This window comes from Ascidiella aspersa, chromosome 9 (genome assembly GCF_963924565.1).
Source record: "Ascidiella aspersa chromosome 9, kaAscAspe10.2, whole genome shotgun sequence".
NCBI lineage: Eukaryota > Metazoa > Chordata > Ascidiacea > Phlebobranchia > Ascidiidae > Ascidiella > Ascidiella aspersa.
The window spans coordinates 1,160,697-1,182,826 of record NC_139455.1 but is presented as its reverse complement, the minus strand read 5'-3'; the positions used below and the strand labels follow the sequence as shown (position 1 = coordinate 1,182,826).

Genomic DNA, 22,130 nt, shown 5'->3' with positions numbered 1-22,130 from the left:
TTTATGAGAGCTATTTAATACCTATTTACATCTAGTTATAGGTTGGAACAAAATAGCAATTTGAACAGCTAAGGGCCCAATTTGTTCTCATTTAAAAGACAGCACATACTAAGCGTGAAAAAAAGTTTGCACAACTTTCATTACGGAGCTCCGTCAAAAAGGCAGTGCCATTTGGATAAAAGAGATTACATCAAACTGGATAACAGTCCTGAAATGCAAATAGGATTTAGTGATTTGCCGAAAAATTTACTACAATGTAGTGTTAAAAAGGAAAAAATAAAGTTAGGAAATCGGCCGTGGGCCGCGTGGAGTTTTATTCAAATCATGCTACAAAATGCTTATATTTATCTGCAAGCAAAATTCTATTTCAAAAGAGCCATATATGGCTCCCAAGCCTAAGGTTCCTCACCTAGGGCCTGGGGGTGCATATGTCAGTCATTTTTTTGCATTTACATAATTAAAGCAGCCAAAAATATAGTATTTAGCCTGAGCGGAGAAGCATGGCCTGGTACATCCATCCTCGATACGCCCATGGGTATTAATTGCTTTTTAGTACTTCAAACACACAACAACAAAATTAATTCCTGCCAATTGTAGTGCGTAATGTTCCTACATATTCAGCATTTCAAAAATATATGTTATTAAATATGTGTTGAAATAACCACAAATTTGTTTTTTTAAATGAATTTTTCAAAAAAAAATTTAATTTTATACTGCTTGGGCCACCCTGTGGCCCTTTATACTGCTTGGGCCACCCTGTTATGAATTGTTTCTTCTGTAGACATATAATAAATTATAAAAATCATAGTTAACTATTACTTGGTAATTAACTATTACTAATAAGCATTTAATTTTTCTGTGTATTTCAGCTTACTGATTGAAACAGCCTCAAAAAAGTTTGATAGATCTCTAATTTTTTTTATAAAAGAGTATATTTTATTATCTTTATAGTTTTATCCTATCCTATGTAACTTGGTCAAATTCCAGGGCATTTTGACACCGTGCAAGAAATCCAGGGCATTGTAAAACGCTCTGCACACCCACGCTCGGCACCTATGATTGATCTTTTATCTACCTTTTTAAGAATATATATAACATTTTTTTGTTTATTTACTTTGCATGATGCTGATTGCTGAACACTGTTAAATTAGTTAGAAATGTAAATGAAGACAAATCACAGTTTTTGCAATTATTGGTAAACCTATAAATCATTCTTTCTCTAAAAGTCACCAAGCAATGTTAGCTTGCTACATGTAACAGCATTCCATTAACATCAATTTAGTATTTCCCTAGCAGCAAGAGGAGTTTCTTTAAATTACTTGTTAATTGCATAACATTCAGACGTCATCTTGCTCCTTAACCTGCTTGCTGTGTGGCCGTACCTGGCAATCTTGGACCCCCCTGCTCTAAATTTATTGTTTTGTGTGTATTTCAGCTTCCTTTCTTATTGAACAGCCTTGAAAAGTTGACGGTCATCATCTGTTAAGAGGACAGAAAGAATGATGTTCTGCGTCCAAATCAGCACTTAGCACAGTTCGCCATCATGTATGAGGGAGGCTACATGTTGAACTGCCCAGACCACTAACTAACCTCTAGTGTTTGTTGTTATATAGTTATGAATTGCTTGTTTTTCGTTTCGCTGTTGCAGAAAGCAACCTTGTCATGTGTGTGTTGTTCGACTAGATTTTCTATTTGCCAATTGTCAACCAAACTCAGGGTGGCTACAATGAACTTAATGAATGCCTTAATTCTTGATATGTAATAGTTTTTTTTACCACTTTTAACTAGAGATTGAATTATGTAAACGCCGGCTGATTTTTTAAATGTAAACATTTCAAGTGTTAATCCATCGTTTTTTCTTGCATATTATCAGTTTTGAAGAAAGATAATTTCGTTGTTGAAGCTTACAAAGCTGATATGAGTATTTCTCTCAATCTAAGCCTTTCAAACTAAAGCATCTCGTTTTTTTGAAATAATACGTGTTTTTTTGTCAAAATTGTCCAGCATGTTTACCTTGATAGAACATTCGTATTAACTAAAAATAAGGAAATTCTGTTTCTGTAGCCATTCTGAGTATTGCTAATTAGGAATGTCTAGTATATCGTGATATTCCGATACCTATGCCCGACATTTTATGTATAAAGCTTGAACGTCCTATGCGATAAAAACGACGTCATTATCATGGTCAATTGAAAAAAAGGTAAAAAATATTGAGTAGAAAGTATTGTTTTTTAGGCTATTTCGCTAAAAATAATTCGTATTTTAATTTGCGAGTAAAGCTAGAAACACTGCACATTAATGAAATAGCACCAACATTTTGGATATCGGGCATCTTTATCGATTAATACTGGACATTCCTAACTATTTAGCTACGCTTAGTTAAACAGGAACTAGTCTACTTAGACGAGTTTAGAGGGGGTTATACAGGGAATATAGTTTTTTGTAGCAAGACTATAAGACTGATGCTAGCAAGCAAGCAGATTAGCATGTTCTAAACCCATAAGTAGACCAGGGGTCGGCAACCTTTTTCTAGTCGGTGGCCAAAACCAAACGTCTAAAGGTCTTTGCGGGCCGCACAAAATGATAACTAAGAATTGTGTTGTTAAAATGTTAGAACAACTGTGAATCAGGCAAGCCTTGGATATTTTAAACACTTAAAACGTGTTTAATTTCATTCAGCAAAGTGTAATAAAACTACTTCGAGGGACACGATAACATTTAAAGTTAATCTAGCCCAGTGTTTAACTGTGTCGAGGCGAGCGCGATTTCTTTAAAATTAAGTTTTTATTACATTGCCAAAAATAGAAAAACGTTAAAAAATATATATCCAGTATTTTTTAATACCTTTTCCCATTTTGCGAAACGCACTTGCTTCGCAGCCTTCCACGGCGCAACGGTAAAGAATCGCTGATCTAGTTAAAAAAGCACCATCAATACGTAAACAAACTGGACGTATAATAAAAATTTTTTTCGCAATTACGTAGTTGAAATAGTCTCTTGTCTAATTTGTCAAAGAGGCGGAGGGCCTTAGGCTGTCGACCCCTGAAATAGACGGAACATCAAATTTCCGTAACGGGTTAAAAGTTTGCAAGATGTAATTAAAAAACATCGTTGCTGAAGGGGGCAGGCACTTCATCCACGAGCTATTCCAAGTAAGCAATTTTTACGGTTGCGGCCTTTTTTGTTTCGACCTATGGTAGCCTACGTCAGGAAGACTACGCACCCCGATTTAAAGTATTTTTTTTAGGCCACAATATACACTCTTTAAGCTATGTTTCTGAACCTTTGTTTATTGTGTTTGCTTTGTAACGTGTACATATTTAATCGCAATTCGCTTTTGTGGTACTTGTGTTTTTCGTTGTGTACTTTTTTACTTATTTAGCGCCAATAAAGCAAAAGTTCTGAACTCTACTGTGTGATAAAATACTTATACTTAAAAAATCACCAATACTTATACTTTATCTTAGAAAATAGAAATTTTAAGCAAAAGGTATGTTCGGGAACCCTTACGGGTTCCCTGCCGATTGGGGCCCTGCGGGCCCCGGAGGGGCCCTTCGGGCCCTATTACACTTGGGGGGGCTGGGATGGCGTGGGGGCCCTTCGGGCCCCTTGCTTTGGGGGCTGTGGATGGTTCGGGATCCTTTTGGGGCCCGGAGGGCCCCAGTGGGTTGCTCGGGGGGGGGGGGGGGGCCGCGGGGCCTGCGGGCGGCTGCGACGCCCGGGTTTGATCCGGAGCCCTACCGACTCGGAGTCGGACTCTTAACCGGCGCGCCGCGGGCCCGTTTCACTTTAAGGCCGTAAAATCAAATATGAATTAAAGTTAGAATAGTTTCTTCACACTATAATACAGTACTACTAAAGGGTTGTTATAAATAATTTTTGGCGGGCTGGATTCCATCGGTCGACTTAGGGTTGCGGTTAGGGATTAGGATTGCGGTTAGGTAGCTGTAGGTTCGAATCTAGGCGTGGCAGGCAGGTTAACCTTCTTCTCCCTTCTTCCCTCCTCAGATCCCTGGAAATTATGGAAAGAAACAAATGGAATTATTGCAAATCCTCTCTCTTCCCTCCTCAGATCACTGGAAATTATGGAAAGAAACAAATGGAATTATTGCAAATCCTCTCTCTTCCCTCCTCAGATCACTGGAAATTATTGAAAGAAACAAATGGAATTATTGCAAAACCCCTCTCTCTTCTCCTCAGATCACTGGAAAGTACGGAAAGAGAGAAACAAATGGAGTTATTGCAAATCCTTAGAAACAACTGCAAATCCTGCTTTATCTTCCCTCCTCAAATTACTTGAAACTATAAAGAGAGAAAAACAAATGGAATTATTGCAAGTCTCATAGCACTCTATTTTAAGAGCATAAAACAAAAATAAAGTACGACCAGAAGAAGAAAATATACACAACACAATCTTATTTTTATTTTTTTCATAAAAATATTTCTCTAACCGCGTTTTTAATTGAACTAATAATGCCATCTTTCTGCTTTTTAAGTGAAACAAAACGAATACACAGAATATGTTTTAACGACATTTATTTAAAAATTGACAACACGCAAGCGCAATCAGGCCGCGTATAAACAACGCTTAATACAAATCTGTACAATTCAAGGAAAAACTCAGGGGCAGCTCCGAAACTGAGGACAAATGGTAAAACCGGCCGATCACTAATAAACGAAAGGCGATCAATTCGTTATTAACTGCTAATTGTTTATTATTCCGAAAGAAACCTCTTGTTAGCAGAATAATTTATTAAATATTGCTGTAGAAGGTCTTTAGACTAAGCAAATTAGAAAACGGACATTTAAACGTAGTTTCGGAATTAAGCAATTACGATTAAATTTTTTGCATGGCAATATTCACTTGTAAAATTTACAGATTACTGGGCATTTAAATTTGTACATTTAGAGGCAGCCGAAGCAGTATGTACTCCCACCAATTACTATTAGATGCCAGTTCAAGTCAGAGAAGAAATTAGTATAAATTAATAAAAAACAGAAACGCAATAGCCTATACAGCTAGCAAATTGTTTTACGTTATAACAACCCAAGTCAAGTCATTTTTTTTACAACAATAAATAAAAGTTTATTGCGAAGACCATAAGAACACAAGGGAAAAAACGTTGCATATAGGTTTGTTGGATAGCTTGATAACAGAAGGTGCAGCAGGATCTGAAGAAGTAAAAATATTAAGATAAATCCATCAGTACATTTAAACTGACCAACTAAATGTAGCGGGAAATATTAGAATATATTTTATGACTAACACCTGTATCAATTTGCACAACCTCCAGTATTCTCATTCCAAAAGAATATTTTATTAGGACATCATTAAAAAGGTACGCGACAAGAAAACAAGGAGACGAAAAATGAACGATAACTAGATATTAAATCCATATGCGCTACACAACAACGTTACGTCACAAACACGTAAGCGACTAACGCAATTCAATTCTAGTGTGACGTCATAGTGCAATTGTGACGGGTGAAAGGTTAGTATCAAACACACAATCCACACCAAACGCATGCAAGTCGCGCAACAATTCACAATTCAATCGCTTAATGTTTAATAATCTTTTTGCGAATATCAGAATTACAAAACTACGATTAACAAATTAAAAATTCGATTGCTTCATTCTCCAATAATACCCTTCTCCAATAATAGTAGGACTTCTGCCAAAGTGTTCATGGAATACCTTATATACGTTGTACCAAGCCAGTACATAGGTCTTGGGAAACTTCTGCTTTATTCCGATATTATTATTAACACAAACATTGTTGCTATGCGATACAATGACGTAATTAATGGGATATTACTGGGATAGCAAAATTAAATAATGATAATTCATAAAAAAAAATGATTCAGTTGGTATTATAGGCTAAAATTTTGTTAAGCGTCAGGAAGTTTATACTTATACCTCTAAATGTCGTAAACTCGCTGCAATGGATCGTGAATATTTGTCAAGGTTCTTGGATCCCTTGTTATCGGTCGGACCATTCCGATACTACCACTTGGTATCGGGCATCGGTTCCGATATGTTATTATCGCAACCCTGAGAAAAATAGAAAAAGTTATTTTGCACGTTTTTTCGAAGCAAATGCGCTCTCTTAAAATAATATTTACTGTGGTTTTAATTAACAAGTTTGATGCCGTAGTTGAAAGTTAAGGTTGTTCGGTAAAAAATGGAGCTTAGTTTTTATACGATCTGCTAAACCAGGGGTGGACAATTATTTTTTTCGCGGGGCGAAAAACACAAAGTTGTGGCGGACCGGGTTAAAAATAGGATCTCAAACACACGAGTTTAGACAAAGTAGCAAAAGAACATTATTTTGACGTTATATACGAGTTGTGCGGAAATGCAACAGAAGCAGAATGTTGCGCGGAAAAACGCGGTTATTTGTTTAAAATAGTAAACTTTAGTTCAGATTTAAAGGGGGCGTGACGCATTCATTAAGCACAGAAAACATTCGTACATTGTTGGAAAAATTTATCCAAAGCTAAGGTTGAAATAGTAAGAAATTCTAGTCCCTGGAAGTGCATTCCAGTGGCTTTCAGCTTTATACTAGCGCGCGAAAATTTGTTCGTTTGCTTGGATTTACATTAGTGAAATTTTAACTAAGAACCAGTGATATATATAATTCAATTCAACGCGTTCAAACTCGCCCTTGTTGTTACTTTGCCCTAATTATTTAAAAAAACTGAGCCGTGGGTGGGATTATATTGATTGGTGGGCCGTACGTTGTCCAGGTCCGGCTAAACTAGCATTCAGGGATAAGAACACTTTTCCAATAAATCAAAGATAAACATGCTTTCAAAAATATATTTCGGTCTAACACAATGAAAATATTACCAATGAACTTTCCAATTTTCATCCTTTGAACATCGTAATTTCATCTTGCGGCATCAGACATCCTAGTTCCAACTGATCTCCGCAAGGCTTGTCCAACAGTGCACTGAAAAGTTTGTTTTATTTAAAGAATATTTCTAATGGAGCACTTTTCGTTTAATAAGTCGGCCAAAATATAACCTTTAAAGCTCATATTTATAAACTTAAAATAAAAATAAACTTAATTGTTGAAGTATTATCTTTTACGAAAGACGTTACGTCATAAAACCAATAATCTACCAAACACTTCCACAAAACGCTGGTAAAATAAAAAAATGGCGTTTTGATTGATTAAATTGGATAATTCATAAGGACAACTGACGACTTATGCGCTTTAAAGCTCATATTTAAAATATTGCCCGACATACCGGAATTGGTAGAGGAAAACGCTTTCCCAATAATGTACACTTTTGACAAAGGAAAATTTATTATGGAAGAAAACATTAAAATATATTTCGGTCTACCACAATAATTACATTACCAATGTACTTTCCATTCTTGATTTGAACATCGTAATGTCATCTTTCGGGATCACACATCTATAGTTCCAACTGATCTCCGCAAAGCTTGTCCGACAGTGCACTGAAAAGTTTGTTTTATTTAAAGATTATTTCCAACGGAGGACTTATTGTAATATAATAATTTACAATTAAAGTTCAGAGTATTTGTGTCAGCCTAGTGACAAATTCATGTATCAGTAAGCTGGAAGTTTGGTTCAAATGAAAAAAAACCTTTGCGTTTTATCTGGTTTATATTGGCTAAACTTTTAATTTAAAAGGTTACGTGACGCATTTAGCGTATCAATGATTCACATATTGCTCGAAACAACGGAACAGATGGTTTAGTTGTAGAGTTTGAATCGCAGGTCGCAACATGCAACAGTATGCTATGCGCTTTTTTGGGGGGTTAATATTATAAATTGGGGAAAACATGCAGTTTAGGTTGCATTGCCTGGTGAGTGTTGATCCGATGCAAAGCTACAACGTTTCCGCAGTGGATACAGTTAATGGGTCCATAATAACAACTACAAATTGTTCACCTGCTTGTAAACGTGGTTTGAAGTATAGGATAAGCGCGACGTGGTGATCCGGTGCAAAGCTGCGGCGTTTATCAGCCATGGCGCCCAGCTACAGCGACGAGTAGATTGACGGAAACCAACCTTGCTTCAATAAAAACATCTGATGATTGCAGAGTATTAAAATTACAAGTATAAGCTTTGGAATATGTTTATTATTAAATAAACAATTCAATCTTGAAAAAACAGGTTAAACTAAACGGCAAATTTCACCTTGGCACAAAATTATTTAGGACCGCGATCCTTGTATGGCTTTGTAGTTTGTTGTTCCAATTAAGCTTGGGGAAAATCTTGAACTTATTTGCGAAGCTTCGGGTGAATCTTCGTTTTTCTAAATATAAACACAATATCTGGTAAATAACGGACACTCATTTTTTGAAACCGCTGAGTTAAATGACAAACCTTGCGGTTTTCGAAAGCATTCTTGTTCCGCATTTTCTTCGTGACTAAAGATGAAAATCTATTCAACTTGATGATTGTAACTTATTTCTAGGATAAATATTTTTTGTTGTTATTATAAACCTGATTTATACCTACGTTGATGTTATTCCAAATGTTGTCTTTTGGTCCAGTTATATTCCAAAAAACTGAAAGACGTATAGAATCTTATGCTATCAAGTCCTACGAAATAGAAAACATAAGTAAACCAATCAAACAATAAATGTATAACAGAAATAGTATTACGTTCTAATTCTTTCAAATTGAAATACAAAAAGAATCCGTTGTCAATGCTGAATGTGCAAGTTTCTGTAAAACAAAAATATTGGTTAAAACAGTTATAATTAGTTACATTTGCACAAAAACCTACTATGAAAAAACGACTATATACAAAAATTGGAAGTGATATCCGCTCCAAAGATGTATTCTATAAACCTAAAAACGTAACCCCTTAGCTCCCGTCAGAATCGTAATTTCTGAAAAGCGTACAAACCCTATGAATCTTCCCCGACTTGGGTTTGAATGTCACTTTTAACGAAAGCATTTTTACGTTATAACGGTATGTTTACTTACTTGTATTTAAGTAATGTGGAAAATAGAGGGTAAAAAAAATTAAAAATATACGTTAATTTTTTTTTGTCGGTGACTTGTGGCAAAGCTTTCATAGTGCAGTGCGTCGCAACAGGCGGTTGGCAAAAGCTATTTAGAGCAGGGGTGGGCAACTTCCCCAGTCGGCGGGCTGGATATAATAGAGTGAAATACTTGGCGGGTATTGCTGAATCGATACATTAGTCGTGTATTTATCTAACTAAATACAAGGAATAAATGCTATTTTCATTTGGACACTTCCATTTGCAGGAAAACACTGCTTTTTGCCGAATTGAGTCGTATTTAAGCTTCCAATCCTTTTCTACTGTACGTTTATTGGCAAAATCCATGGCGAAATATGTTTTGTAAATTCTTATTAGATTGTAACCCAAAACAAAGAACTAAAGAATAACTAACAATCACTATTATTTGGTCGTAAGCAAGTAGTTGGGGATTGCGGCATACTGTGGACGGGGGCCACATTATCATCGGACCGGGTCCGGCCCACGGGCCTATGCGCCCCTGATCTAGAGTATTGGTTCTTAAAAACTATTAGCTAGCGGAAAACTCTTAAGAACGAATTCTATAAAAGGTTATAAAGTTTTTTTTTTTTGGCGAATACGCATTTATAAAGTTGAATTTATAAATTTTAGGCGAGTTTGTCAATAACGTAAGTTCCCAGTCGACTTTTACGGTCACACAGCACACAGCAAAACCGAAGGGCGGTTTTGCTTAGAGAGAAGAGATAAAGAGGAAAAATAGTTTCGGCAAACAAGTAAAACAAAAGTCGACTGGGGACTTGGGGGAATTCCCTCGTTTCTAACGTCGATTGTAAAATTTTTCGGTAGAAAAACATTTTAATGAACGAACGAATCGAAGTTATTCCTGTAGCAATAATCGTTTTTTTGGGAGGCAGCTGGTTTTAATTTTTGCGCGAAAAAAGCCGTATGTTGGGCGGCGAAATGTAATCGTTCGCGAGGCATTAGCACAATATTATTATAGGCGAGCTATATGCGCCAGCTTACGACTTTCTCACATAGCGACGGCCTCCACATATTGACCAAACAAAGAAGTTTTATATTACCGTGACAACCTTATTATCGATGAAAATATTACGATTATATTTTGTGATCATGGGACAGCTTTTTGAACTTCATGGTATTCCACTTCTTACAAGAACGTGTCACGTATTGCAAAATGTTTTAATTAAGATTCGGTACGGATTTAGTAAGGTGGACCCACGTTTCAACAACGTTTAGTTCGGTATTATTTAAATAATTCTAAATTAATATAACACATAATTTATAATCAATACGCTATTTAAAAATCCCACAAACTTACCTGACAGCCAAGAGGTTGAGCAAGAAAGACCCTTTCCACCTTGACAGCATTCCAGCACTGCCACGTTTTAGTTTTTCTTTCTGCAATCTTCCGAAAAAAGGAATTTCCATCGGCGCTGATTACTCGTGAGGTCACGTGACGACTATAGCAGCCTGAAGCATCGACACAATTCGTAATTGGGTGGAGGTGTGAAAGCAATGCTGTAAGACGAACATAATGTTTGGGATTTGTAAACTCTACATATTTATTTGCATGTTACTAAAAAAACAAAACTGACTTAAGTTTTCACCAAATTACCGCCCACGGCTAGATCCGTTCAGCCAGCTTAATTTCTCCGGTATCTGCATATTTGCTCTATGATCCCAAAATGAGGTTATTAATACCTTAATAAAAATATACAGTTATTACTTTAAAAAAATACTTAAAAACAAAGTAACTACCGAATTTAAAATCGGCTTGTTTTGGTGTTTTGTCGCTGCTACGAGCATCATCAGTATTTTAAAGAAATTAACTTAACGACAGTTTTCATAAAGCTTACTAATTTTTTTATTAAACATACCTAAATAATATTGAAGTCAAATAAAGCCAATAGAAAATGTTGGCACCAGAAATACGTTGAACCTCCAAGATCAAGCAAGGTTCCGTGACAACCACTAGTTGTTACAGCAACTCGTAATATTTATATACCCCAGTGACATATAAACGAGATCACCCGAACAAAACGCACAAAGTTGCTCCAAACCGATTACTCGCCACGTCCAACTTGAAGCTCTCCAGTTTCCTTGTGAAGGCGCTTCCAGAAAGTCATCGGCGCTTTCCTCGATCAGCTGATCGCAATCAACTTGGAATTTCGCGCCGCGCGTAAACTTAATGCTGGTAACCGCACTTTAGGAAGAATATTTATTCTACCCAAAATATTATAAATTATTTCGTAAATCAGTGTTTGTCAAGGCAATATTAATCAACAATAAGGGACCAAATAATTACTTTAGCACTCAAGTTACCTAACAAATTATGACTGGTTCATTTGGTTATGTAACAAACGAACTATACAGATTGCTCATAAATATAAACAGCAGACGCATTTACTTCCAACCTTCTTATTATGCTAGTCTGCTTCGGTTAAAATTTAACCTATTTTTGAATGATTAATATAGTGTTGTAAAATGCCCAGAAACTGTTACGCGGTTTGTGGGTATCTCGCTAGAATGCAATGTTCGAGCATTTAACGCCAACAAACGTGACACAAAAATGCAAATTGCTTTTCTTCAATGTAATCAATTTCGCACGTTTCTGATATGTTGGATTGTTTCTACTCTCAGTAAACTTTTATCAAAGCTAACTTGCCCCCGAAAATGATGAAGTATTACTTAAAGAAACCAAAAACAAATGTTTGCATAATCTTGATTAAACAATGCTTTTCGTTATTTATGTGTTAAAAAATGGTTTAAGCCAAATTTAGTAAGTTAAAATCCAATCCGCGTATATTGCAGTATAATAAATTGCATAAATTGAGAAACGTTTCATAAACAGTCACATAGTCAAAAACAATTAATCAAAAAATTAGGAAACAAATCAGTATTAATCAAGCTATGTAATGAATCAATAAAACAAATTAACAATGTTAATAAATCAACAAAACCAACTTATGAATGTTTTCATCGTACAATAAATGAACTTTGTTTTAAACCATTTTCTTGCGGGGATGTAACCGAAATGTAAATACACGAGATGCCTTCGGAATTACAGAAATCCGTCAGCCTGATCAGGATTATATATTATAGTGCAGGCAAGGCCAGGCTGGGAATAACTAGCCTGCGGTGGGGTTCGAACTCACGACCTCCGGTCATACCGGGACAGTTGCGAAATGTATTTTAGCGATTAAGAGCTGAGTTTGTGAGGGTCTAGAATGGCGCTTCTTGTAGGTATTTGACTCCATAACAGGTCGCTAAAATACCTGTCATTAACTTGTTGAACTCTAGACATAATCAGTTTGGCTTTTGGTCACACGTCAATGGATTCCGGTCACGTGTATAGTGACGTCGAATTAAGCAATGCAGATTAATAATGCTTAATAAAGGCTACATAGATATAGTAATAACTGGACTTATCTGCTGTTTGTTTTAACGGTAATTTTTTTTGAAATGTTGTGCGAAGCAAGTTTTGTTCGAGATATTTCATTTTCAACAATGCATCGCAGCCGCTTTAGGTTTATAAATTTCTACACGGGATTCGAACCCACGACCTTTGATCTTAGACGATGCTATCTTGGACAACCTCCAGCGTTTTCAACCATATATTTTGCAACTTCAGTCTTAAGTGGTTCTTTAAGACCGATTTTTGCTTTAAGTATTTTTACATAAGCCTCTTTATCTCCAGCGTTTATTCCTTCCCATTGCATCTGACTGTTGACATTTTTAAAGGGTTTGTATTCAACGCTTTCGTCCCTTAAACTCTTGAGGTATTTTACATCCCTTGCCATTCTTTCCCGGCCATAAGCCTCCACCTTGCGCCATAATGTTTTGTTGAAGAAATCGTACAAGATGATGTCCTGGTAGAAATACAGTTTAAAGCTTTCTACTTGCGTAAATATAACATCTATGCTATTTAAAATCTATCAGTGGATTAATTTAAAATTTTATTTTTTACAGTTAATTTTTTTTTTTAAGTTAAATTTTTTAAAGTGTTTTTAGCTTTGTTAAAAAACAAAGAGAATTCACAGAGGGAATACATTTTACTTTTATTTGGTGCATTTTGTAAAACAACAGAATTTAGTTTCAGTTCAAAGACCAAATAAGTTGTCACTTTCTTTATCTTAAGATGCTGATGCTGACAGACTTTGCAAATAGATTTTGTTTAAGTATAACAGTTTTAATTAGGTTACTTACAAGGTTGTAAGCTTCTTGGAAAGCTTTCTTGCTCTTTGGATCGCTAAGATCACTCTTCGCGTAATCCCGAACGTTGAGTGACTTATACTTTACCATCTCCCAATCCCAGCACAGAAGCTCCTGTTTAAACAATGAGATGTTGAAAATAAATAAAAATACATCAGAAGCGTTCAAAATGTTACCTACTACTGTATGGCTTTTATAGACTTACTACGTCTTAAAACGATGAGTGTTTATGACAAAAGCTAGAATGTGAGTAAAATAAAAAAAAACAATCGGTCAATATGGGGAATTGAATTCATAGCATTACGACATCAACCATCCAGGAAACATAAGGTGGCAATTCCAGAACAACCTTAACACTGTTGTCTGCTACATCCTGTTCGTAAAAATATACTATGGTGAAGTTCGAACTCACAACCTCGGTCATACCGAGACCGTCGCTCTACCAACTATGACCTACAGAGGCTCAGAGGGGAGCAAGTCGAGAAACAACTATAGGACCGTTATTTGCTGCATGCTGTTCGTATGACTAGCCTGTGATGAGGTTCGAACTCACGATCTCCTCGAATATTCGATATGGTTTATGGACGATTTTTCTTCTTAGTGATAGGTATCCACGCGTTTTATGGCTCTGATCTGAAACATTTTATAGTTTAACTTACAAAACAAAAAATATCATCATACATTACTTATTATAGTACTACAGTCGGTAGAATTTTGAGGGCTTACCGAAATCAGTTTCATTTATAAAACAAATGAGCCTAAAATCAAAATTGGTTTTAACTTGCTGACCTTTAAAAGAACGATAGATTCGTCTAAATGCTCAACGATTATCACAAGGTCGATGCTTTTTTCAAGTTCCGTTAGGTGGCGGTAAATCTCAGTCTTGTCTTCCAACATTGGATCCAAGCCAAGATCGTGAGACTGGTAATTCTTAAACCTAGAATATCGAAATTGTACGTAGTAAGAATATTAAATCCCATACAGAAGTAGGTATTATTTGGAACAGCGTGGTCCAACTGCATTGGCCCGCGGGCCAAAGTTGGCCTGCGAACTGATAGTCAGCTTTTGCTTCAATCTAGCAATATCACTTTAATTTATGTTTCTTAGTTTTTTTGTGTTGAAATTATTTCATAACTACCGTAACTGAACAAAGGTGTACATTTCATAAAGTTAGTATATATGCCATAGACTATGCTTATAAGCCTAAGAATCGCTATTAACAAACATTGGCCCGCAAGATAAAACAAAAAAACTTGTTTTTGGCCCGCGAAAAAGATGAAAAGAAGTTGGACCACGCTGATTTGGAACGTTTTGAATATATCTTTATTTATTTTCAACATTAACATGAGTAAAGATGTATTTACAACGTTCAAAAATATGCCTACTTTTGTATGGGCTTTAATGTTCATACTACGTCTTATTACAACCTTCAACCATTATGCATCGAAATTAAAGTTGGGTCGCGACCCCAAAATGAGTCGCCGTTTATTTTGGTTAGGTCGCCGACTGAAGTAGCTTTTATGGTTAGACTTATTGAGATTGGTTCTGAGCAAGATTTCTAAACTACTTAAAAAATTCGCTATTTATGCTGGTGTCTTATGTATTGCTGTCTTGCAAAAAGTTTAGTCCAGAGAAATCGGTCTCCAGAACTTAGCTGATAACTTACGCTTATAGTATTTAAGTCTAACGAACAAAAAGATTAAAAAACAGTGCTCTACCTGAAGTAGTAGGGTATCTGTGATTTGTTCGGCACTGATTTCCACTTTACGATGAAGTCGGTTGCGTCTTTGTATTGTGGAACTGCTTCAAAAGGGAAGGCACAACACTGCATTGAGTACTTTGCAAACTGGGGGTAGTAGTTGAAGACGGATTGAAAGAGACTGATAGGTTCTCGGATCACTGTAAAGTACCTGTAATAAGGTAAGGAATTACTTTTTAAACTTCAGGCTTCATTGTTTACAACTTAAAAAATGTCTGATCCTGGTTTTACTCTGGTTTATAAACTTTGGGTTTTATTGTTAATATACGCGTCAGCGGACCAGTGATCGACAAGCAGAAACCTGCTGCCAACGGCTTTGGATCCATAATGATATACCCTTTTTATTTTATAAGTTTTGCAGTTGTTTAACATTCATAACAGAGGTGTGTGACGATCTAGCCCTTCAGAAGCCGTACTATAAAGAAGTCGGCCAACGATAACAGCACACAACATAATACCGCGGGGGGTTTCAGAGGTTATGTTAAAGTTGAAGTTTCGCGATTCGGTTCTATGCCAAATGACGTCATAAAATGATCAAATAAGCCAAATTGAAACAAATCAAACGTGCAATGGAATTTTTTTTCAGGTTATTGGGCCAAAAGTTGCTTAAATGTTGAGAGGTTCAGTTATGTCTATTTTTAAACCTACACCACGTCGCTGAAATTCCTATATCTCAATTATATTAGGTTGGTATATCGGATCGGCACCGATAAATAGATTTCAATTGATGTTAATTGATTTTGGTTTCACTCAGGCTTTAAGTATTGGCCTTTAATTCTTTACATAAACACGTCTTTAGAACAGTGATCTAAAGGCAGAAACATGCTGCCAATTGTTTTTGTTTTCCATTAAGCAACACCCCTTGATACAATCCCGTATAGTGACGTAACAGTGCTTACTTTGTTTGAGGCGGCATCAGGCGCGCGAACTCTTTGGCGTCGAACCTCAGGTGACCTTGGACAACATCCGGGACACCTTGGGAGCCACTAAACCTGAACCGGAACCGACCTGGGTAACCCCCTACTGCGGCGGCTGCTAGCATCGAGTTAGTCTGCAAACATTTAAATTGAAATAATTTTATTTCGTTGCCAGTGGTTCTTAACCTGGTGTCGCTGCGCCCTGGTGTGCCATTTCTAATGCTCAAGGGTGTCGATAGGTATTTGGGATTTTTTGAATGTGATTTTTGCAATTGGTAAGCTTCTTGATACAAATATTTGTGAACGATTAGAGAACATTATATCATTTTCCTACTTTAAGTATTATTTATAGTGAAACTTCAGTAAAATACTCAACAAAAATACCAGTTGGGGTGCCGGAAATCTATTAATTATTTTTGGAGGAGTGCTGTTAGCCATAAAAGGTTGAGAATCACTGGTTTTAAGCCCAGTTTTTTGGTGTAAATATTTATATTCAAACCTTTGGAGATAGCTGTTAGCATTGACTATAAGTTGGTCTGTAAAACAAACATTTCACGTTAAAATATCCTCCAGTTTCATTAGACCCATTTTTATATTTAAATCAGTTATTCTAATTGAACGACATTTTGCGAATAAGTACACTAACCCTACTGAGGTAGCTGCTAGCATTGAGTTGGTCTGACAACAAGTAGAAACTTCAAAAATTTCTGTTTTATTAAGGGCTGCGGAGTCGGTTAAAAATAACCCGAGTCCTACTTTTGAATCACGCGTCTGGCGCCGACTATACAGCCGATATTTCCACCCGTATACGTAAATATACTCCATCCGTATATGTAAGTATACTCCACCCGTATACGTAAATATACTCCATCCGTATATGTAAGTATACTCCACCCGTATACGTAAATATACTCCACCCGTATAAGTAAAAATACTCCACCCGTATACGTAAATATACTCCATCCGTATATGTAAGTATACTCCACCCGTATACGTAAATATACTCCACCCGTATAAGTAAAAATACTCCACCCGTATACGTAAATATACTCCATCCGTATATGTAAGTATACTCCACCCGTATAAGTAAAAATACTCCACCCGTATAAGTAAATATACTCCACCCGTATAAGTAAAAATACTCCACCCGTATAAGTAAATATACTCCACCCGTATAAGTAAAAATACTCCACCCGAATACGTAAATATACTCCATCCGTATATGTAAGTATACTCCACCCGTATAAGTAAAAATACTCCACCCGTATAAGTAAATATACTCCACCCGTATAAGTAAAAATACTCCACCCGTATAAGTAAATATACTCCACCCGTATAAGTAAAAATACTCCACCCGTATAAGTAAATATACTCCACCCGTATAAGTAATATACTCCGCCCGTATAAGTAAATATTCTCCACCCGTATACGTAAATATACTCCACCCGTATAAGTAAATATTCTCCACCCGTATACGTAAATATACTCCACCCGTATGCTTAAATATACTCCACCCGTATACGTAAATATACTCCACCCGTATGCTTAAATATACTCCACCCGTATAAGTAAAAATACTCCACCCGTATAAGTAAATATACTCCACCGGTATAAGTAAAAATACTCCACCCGTATACGTAAATATACTCCATCCGTATATGTAAGTATACTCCACCCGTATAAGTAAAAATACTCCACCCGTATAAGTAAATATACTCCACCCGTATAAGTAAAAATACTCCACCCGTATAAGTAAATATACTCCACCCGTATAAGTAAAAATACTCCACCCGAATACGTAAATATACTCCATCCGTATATGTAAGTATACTCCACCCGTATAAGTAAAAATACTCCACCCGTATAAGTAAATATACTCCACCCGTATAAGTAAAAATACTCCACCCGTATACGTAAATATACTCCATCCGTATATGTAAGTATACTCCACCCGTATAAGTAAAAATACTCCACCCGTATAAGTAAATATACTCCACCCGTATAAGTAAAAATACTCCACCCGTATAAGTAAATATACTCCACCCGTATAAGTAAAAATACTCCACCCGAATACGTAAATATACTCCATCCGTATATGTAAGTATACTCCACCCGTATAAGTAAAAATACTCCACCCGTATAAGTAAAAATACTCCACCCGTATAAGTAAATATACTCCACCCGTATAAGTAAAAATACTCCACCCGTATAAGTAAATATACTCCACCCGTATAAGTAATATACTCCGCCCGTATAAGTAAATATTCTCCACCCGTATACGTAAATATACTCCACCCGTATAAGTAAATATACTCCACCCGTATAAGTAAAAATACTCCACCCGAATACGTAAATATACTCCATCCGTATAAGTAAAAATACTCCACCCGTATAAGTAAATATACTCCACCCGTATAAGTAAAAATACTCCACCCGTATAAGTAAATATACTCCACCCGTATAAGTAAAAATACTCCACCCGTATAAGTAAATATACTCCACCCGTATAAGTAATATACTCCGCCCGTATAAGTAAATATTCTCCACCCGTATACGTAAATATACTCCACCCGTATAAGTAAATATTCTCCACCCGTATACGTAAATATACTCCACCCGTATGCTTAAATATACTCCACCCGTATACGTAAATATACTCCACCCGTATGCTTAAATATACTCCACCCGTATAAGTAAAAATACTCCACCCGTATAAGTAAATATACTCCACCGGTATAAGTAAAAATACTCCACCCGTATAAGTAAAAATACTCCACCCGTATGCTTAAATATACTCCACCCGTATAAGTAAATATACTCCACCGGTATAAGTAAAAATACTCCACCCGTATACGTAAATATACTCCACCCGTATGCTTAAATATACTCCACCCGTATAAGTAAATATACTCCACCCGTATAAGTAAATATACTCCACCGGTATAAGTAAAAATACTCCACCCGTATAAGTAAAAATACTCCACCCGTATGCTTAAAAATACTCCACCCGTATAAGTAAATATACTCCACCCGTATGCTTAAATATACTCCACCCGTATAAGTAAAAATACTCCACCCGTATAAGTAAATATACTCCACCCGTATAAGTAAATATACTCCACCCGTATAAGTAATATACTCCACCCGTATAAGTAAAAATACTCCACCCGTATACGTAAATATACTCCACCCGTATACTTAAATATACAGTAATCAAAGATTAAATGACGAAAACCATAAAACGGCATTTAAATACGTGAAATATACAGATGAATGATTTCTGAAACTTTTTAACTTTTGGGACACTTGGACTCCTAGAAAAAATCTAGAACCGAACGATGTTTAAAACATGTAAAACAAAAACAGGAAAAAAATGAAAAACAGGATTCTGCACATTTTAATCATTTAAACCAGTTCTAACACAAACTCGCTTCTAAAAAAAAATGCCAAATGGTTTGTTATCTTTAAAAGTTTGTGAACCTTCGTAAAAGAACCACAGCTATGAAGCAAAGGCTTAAAATTCAGTGTTTAATCGTTTTGTTTTGTTCTATTTGATTTAAACGGCAGAACGCCAATTTGAAGCTGCTATTCGTGATTAATTTTGGCGTGCGCTTAATAGTGTTTTCAGTAAGTGCATGCAATTAGCTGTTTTCTCAACGTATATAAGCAGGTTGCTTTCAATATCATACATACAACTGGCATTGGCTATATCAAGGATTCTTTAAATTTTTGTAAAGCAAAAGTCAAGTGTTATTTTTTAGTTCAAACACTTACCTTTAACGATGGCCGATCGTTGAGAAATTTGTTCACAAGTTCCCAAATTGTTGTACTTCCAGTTTTGTGCGTTTTTATATACACGAACTGCGTCACGGGTGCGCTGCATTCTGATTGGCTGACTGCGGTCAGCTGATCGAGCGTCATATTTCTGACGATGTCGTTTGAGCCAATTTCTTTAAAGATCTTGTAAAAAGGTTCGGAGGCAAAACGACCATTCCAAGTGTAGTAAATAGCGATTGAGGTGATTGCTAGAACAGTTAGCAGTCTGGAAATAACTCGGCCGCCATTCGTCATGGCTTATAATTAGGAAGTCGAACCGTTTGACTTTTCCGGTTCAGGTTTGGTTCGGGTTCAAAGGTTTTTCGGAAAACGGTTCAGTTCCGGTTTCGGTTCGAAGCAATTTAAATGTTCCGGTTTAGCTCCGGATCGACTAAATTTTAGAAGGTTCGGTTCAGCTCCGGTTCGACTTGTTTTCAAAACCGGTTTATAAAGTTCCAGCTCGGAGACAATATGAGTTGCGTCACACCTAGAAGTTTCATGACGTATTAAAAAAACAGGAATCTCATTATTATTAGAATACCAAAAAAATATTTATTTAATTTTCATTTTAAAGAGAACTTTGAACGGCATAACTTGACTCTGAAAAACACAAGTTGTGACGTCATGTTGGAGTGGACCGCTTATTTGACAGGTTCGGGTTCGGTTAAGGTTCAGCTTCTTTCGAACTATTAGGTTCAGTACCGGTTATGGTTTAAAAAAAATGATCCAAGTAGACCAAAGTTGAAAGAAATCTTTTCAATAAAAACGATGAAATATAAAGTTTTTAATTTGGATGCACTATGCACGGATCTGTAATCTACCTTGGTAATGAATTGCAAAGCCAAAAAGGTTGCGTAAATCGACATCAGCTAACTAATGCTTCGTCCAGTAGAAACTCACAATGATCAAAACGTCTTAATCAAAATGATGTCGATCTGCTCGACCTTTTTGACTTTGCAATTCATTAACAAGCTACAAAAACTATATTTTTTTTCTTATGTGATTTTCATATTATAAGTTAATTAAATCAGCTAATGTAATGCCTAAGTGAACCTAAAATATCGCAAACATTTCCATAAACTGTATTTCTTACAGACTCAATTTGCAACGTATTTCCAATACCAAGCGTACAACACAATGTGCTATTGAATATATAGGGCGCTAACGCCGGAAAAGAACAATACAGGCTTATACAACGCATATTTCTGACAATCATCTTTTAGCATTTTGAAGCATAATGGCTGGAGGTTGTAAGACTATCCAAGCCCATACAGCAGTAGGTCGCATTTTAAACGTTTCGAATAACTCTTTAGATAATGGCTGGAGGTTGTATAGCTATAGGCTATACTTCTGTTTGGGCTTTGATATTTTGACAATTTCTAGGATCGTCAAACTTAAAGGTATGCCTCATTTAAGCTTAGTACGTGTTTCCACAACAGAATCTTGCCCTCCAATAGAACACATAATGCGGACGATAAAAGTTCTTAAAGTTTATAATAGCTTAAGAAGCGCAACGCTACGAACAACAATCAGTCAGCAAGGTCTAAAACATTAATATAAATATGCAGCATTTCCTATATACGATGGCATTCATTTATATGGCGAAATACTGCATATTTACATTAAAAGTTGTACACCTTGCTGACTGATTGTTGTTCGAAGCGGTGCGCTTCTTAAGCTTTTATTTACTTTAAGGCATATTTTCAACATGTTGTACGCTGCAACTGTATTTTTCAGGTCTAATGCGGAGTTTAGGAAAATAAAAGTAGTATTAATGCGACTGCCGTAACTGGTATTCCTACTTGATCACATGATAACCTACAATCTGCGGCTATCTCCGAAAAAATATATTTTAACTTCAATTTGCTTTAATGGATCCAAGTAACTTTGAACGAAATGTTTGCTTTTTTGAACTTAGGTGATACGCAGCGAAAGTCAAAAAGCATTGCGCGGACAAAAAAGATTAGAAACCACTAATTTACCTTTCTAATGCTAAACTTAACTGTACCTTGCAACCAGTAAACTGACTCTACAGCGGCGATTTTACTAAAAGCTAGCACGTTGTCTCTCACATGAGCTGTAGTAATTTACCCCCAGGCATTCTATAGCTTATTGTATAAAAGGACGTATTTTTATTGAATCAAAATCATTGGCAGCATCAGACATTTTTTTAATTTGTTTTTTTCTTGGTTTTACTTACTTTTTTATTTTAGTTTTATAGCTTATTATGGAATAACTCTACCTTTGAACAATATGTAACACATAAAAAAAACGCTGATCGAATGTGTTCAGATTAATCGAATGTGTTTACTGTTGGTGTTTTTAAACAAACATTATACTAATAAAAATATAAGAGACCATACAGAAGTAGGCATCATCTTAAACGTTTAGAATAACTCTTTATTTATTTTCAAA

The 22,130-nt window shown here is 36.0% G+C and overlaps 1 protein-coding gene across 1 annotated transcript; it reads right to left on the bottom strand.

The window, feature by feature from the left end:
• Positions 1–3,937: 3,937 nt before the first annotated feature.
• LOC146131795 (galactosylceramide sulfotransferase-like) lies at positions 3,938–20,045 on the bottom strand. Its single transcript, XM_083397050.1, has 7 exons — positions 19,674–20,045; positions 15,882–16,033; positions 14,942–15,133; positions 14,013–14,160; positions 13,218–13,337; positions 12,689–12,880; positions 3,938–4,012 (listed from the first exon to the last, which is right to left on the bottom strand). The coding sequence occupies exons 1-7, from the start codon at positions 19,968–19,970 to the stop codon at positions 3,938–3,940; spliced, it is 1,176 nt and encodes a 391-aa protein (XP_083253176.1). The 5' UTR covers positions 19,971–20,045.
• Positions 20,046–22,130: the final 2,085 nt, after the last annotated feature.

Coding starts and splice junctions, on each gene's coding strand:
- LOC146131795 (XM_083397050.1), bottom strand. CDS start 19,970: ATGACGAATGGCGGCCGAGTTATTTCCAGACTGCTAACTGTTCTAGCA. Junction 16,034..19,673: donor ACGATCGGCCATCGTTAAAG/GTAAGTGTTTGA, acceptor AAATGTTTGCAG/ACTAACTCGATGCTAGCAGC. Junction 13,338..14,012: donor AATCTATCGTTCTTTTAAAG/GTCAGCAAGTTA, acceptor TTGTTTAAACAG/GAGCTTCTGTGCTGGGATTG.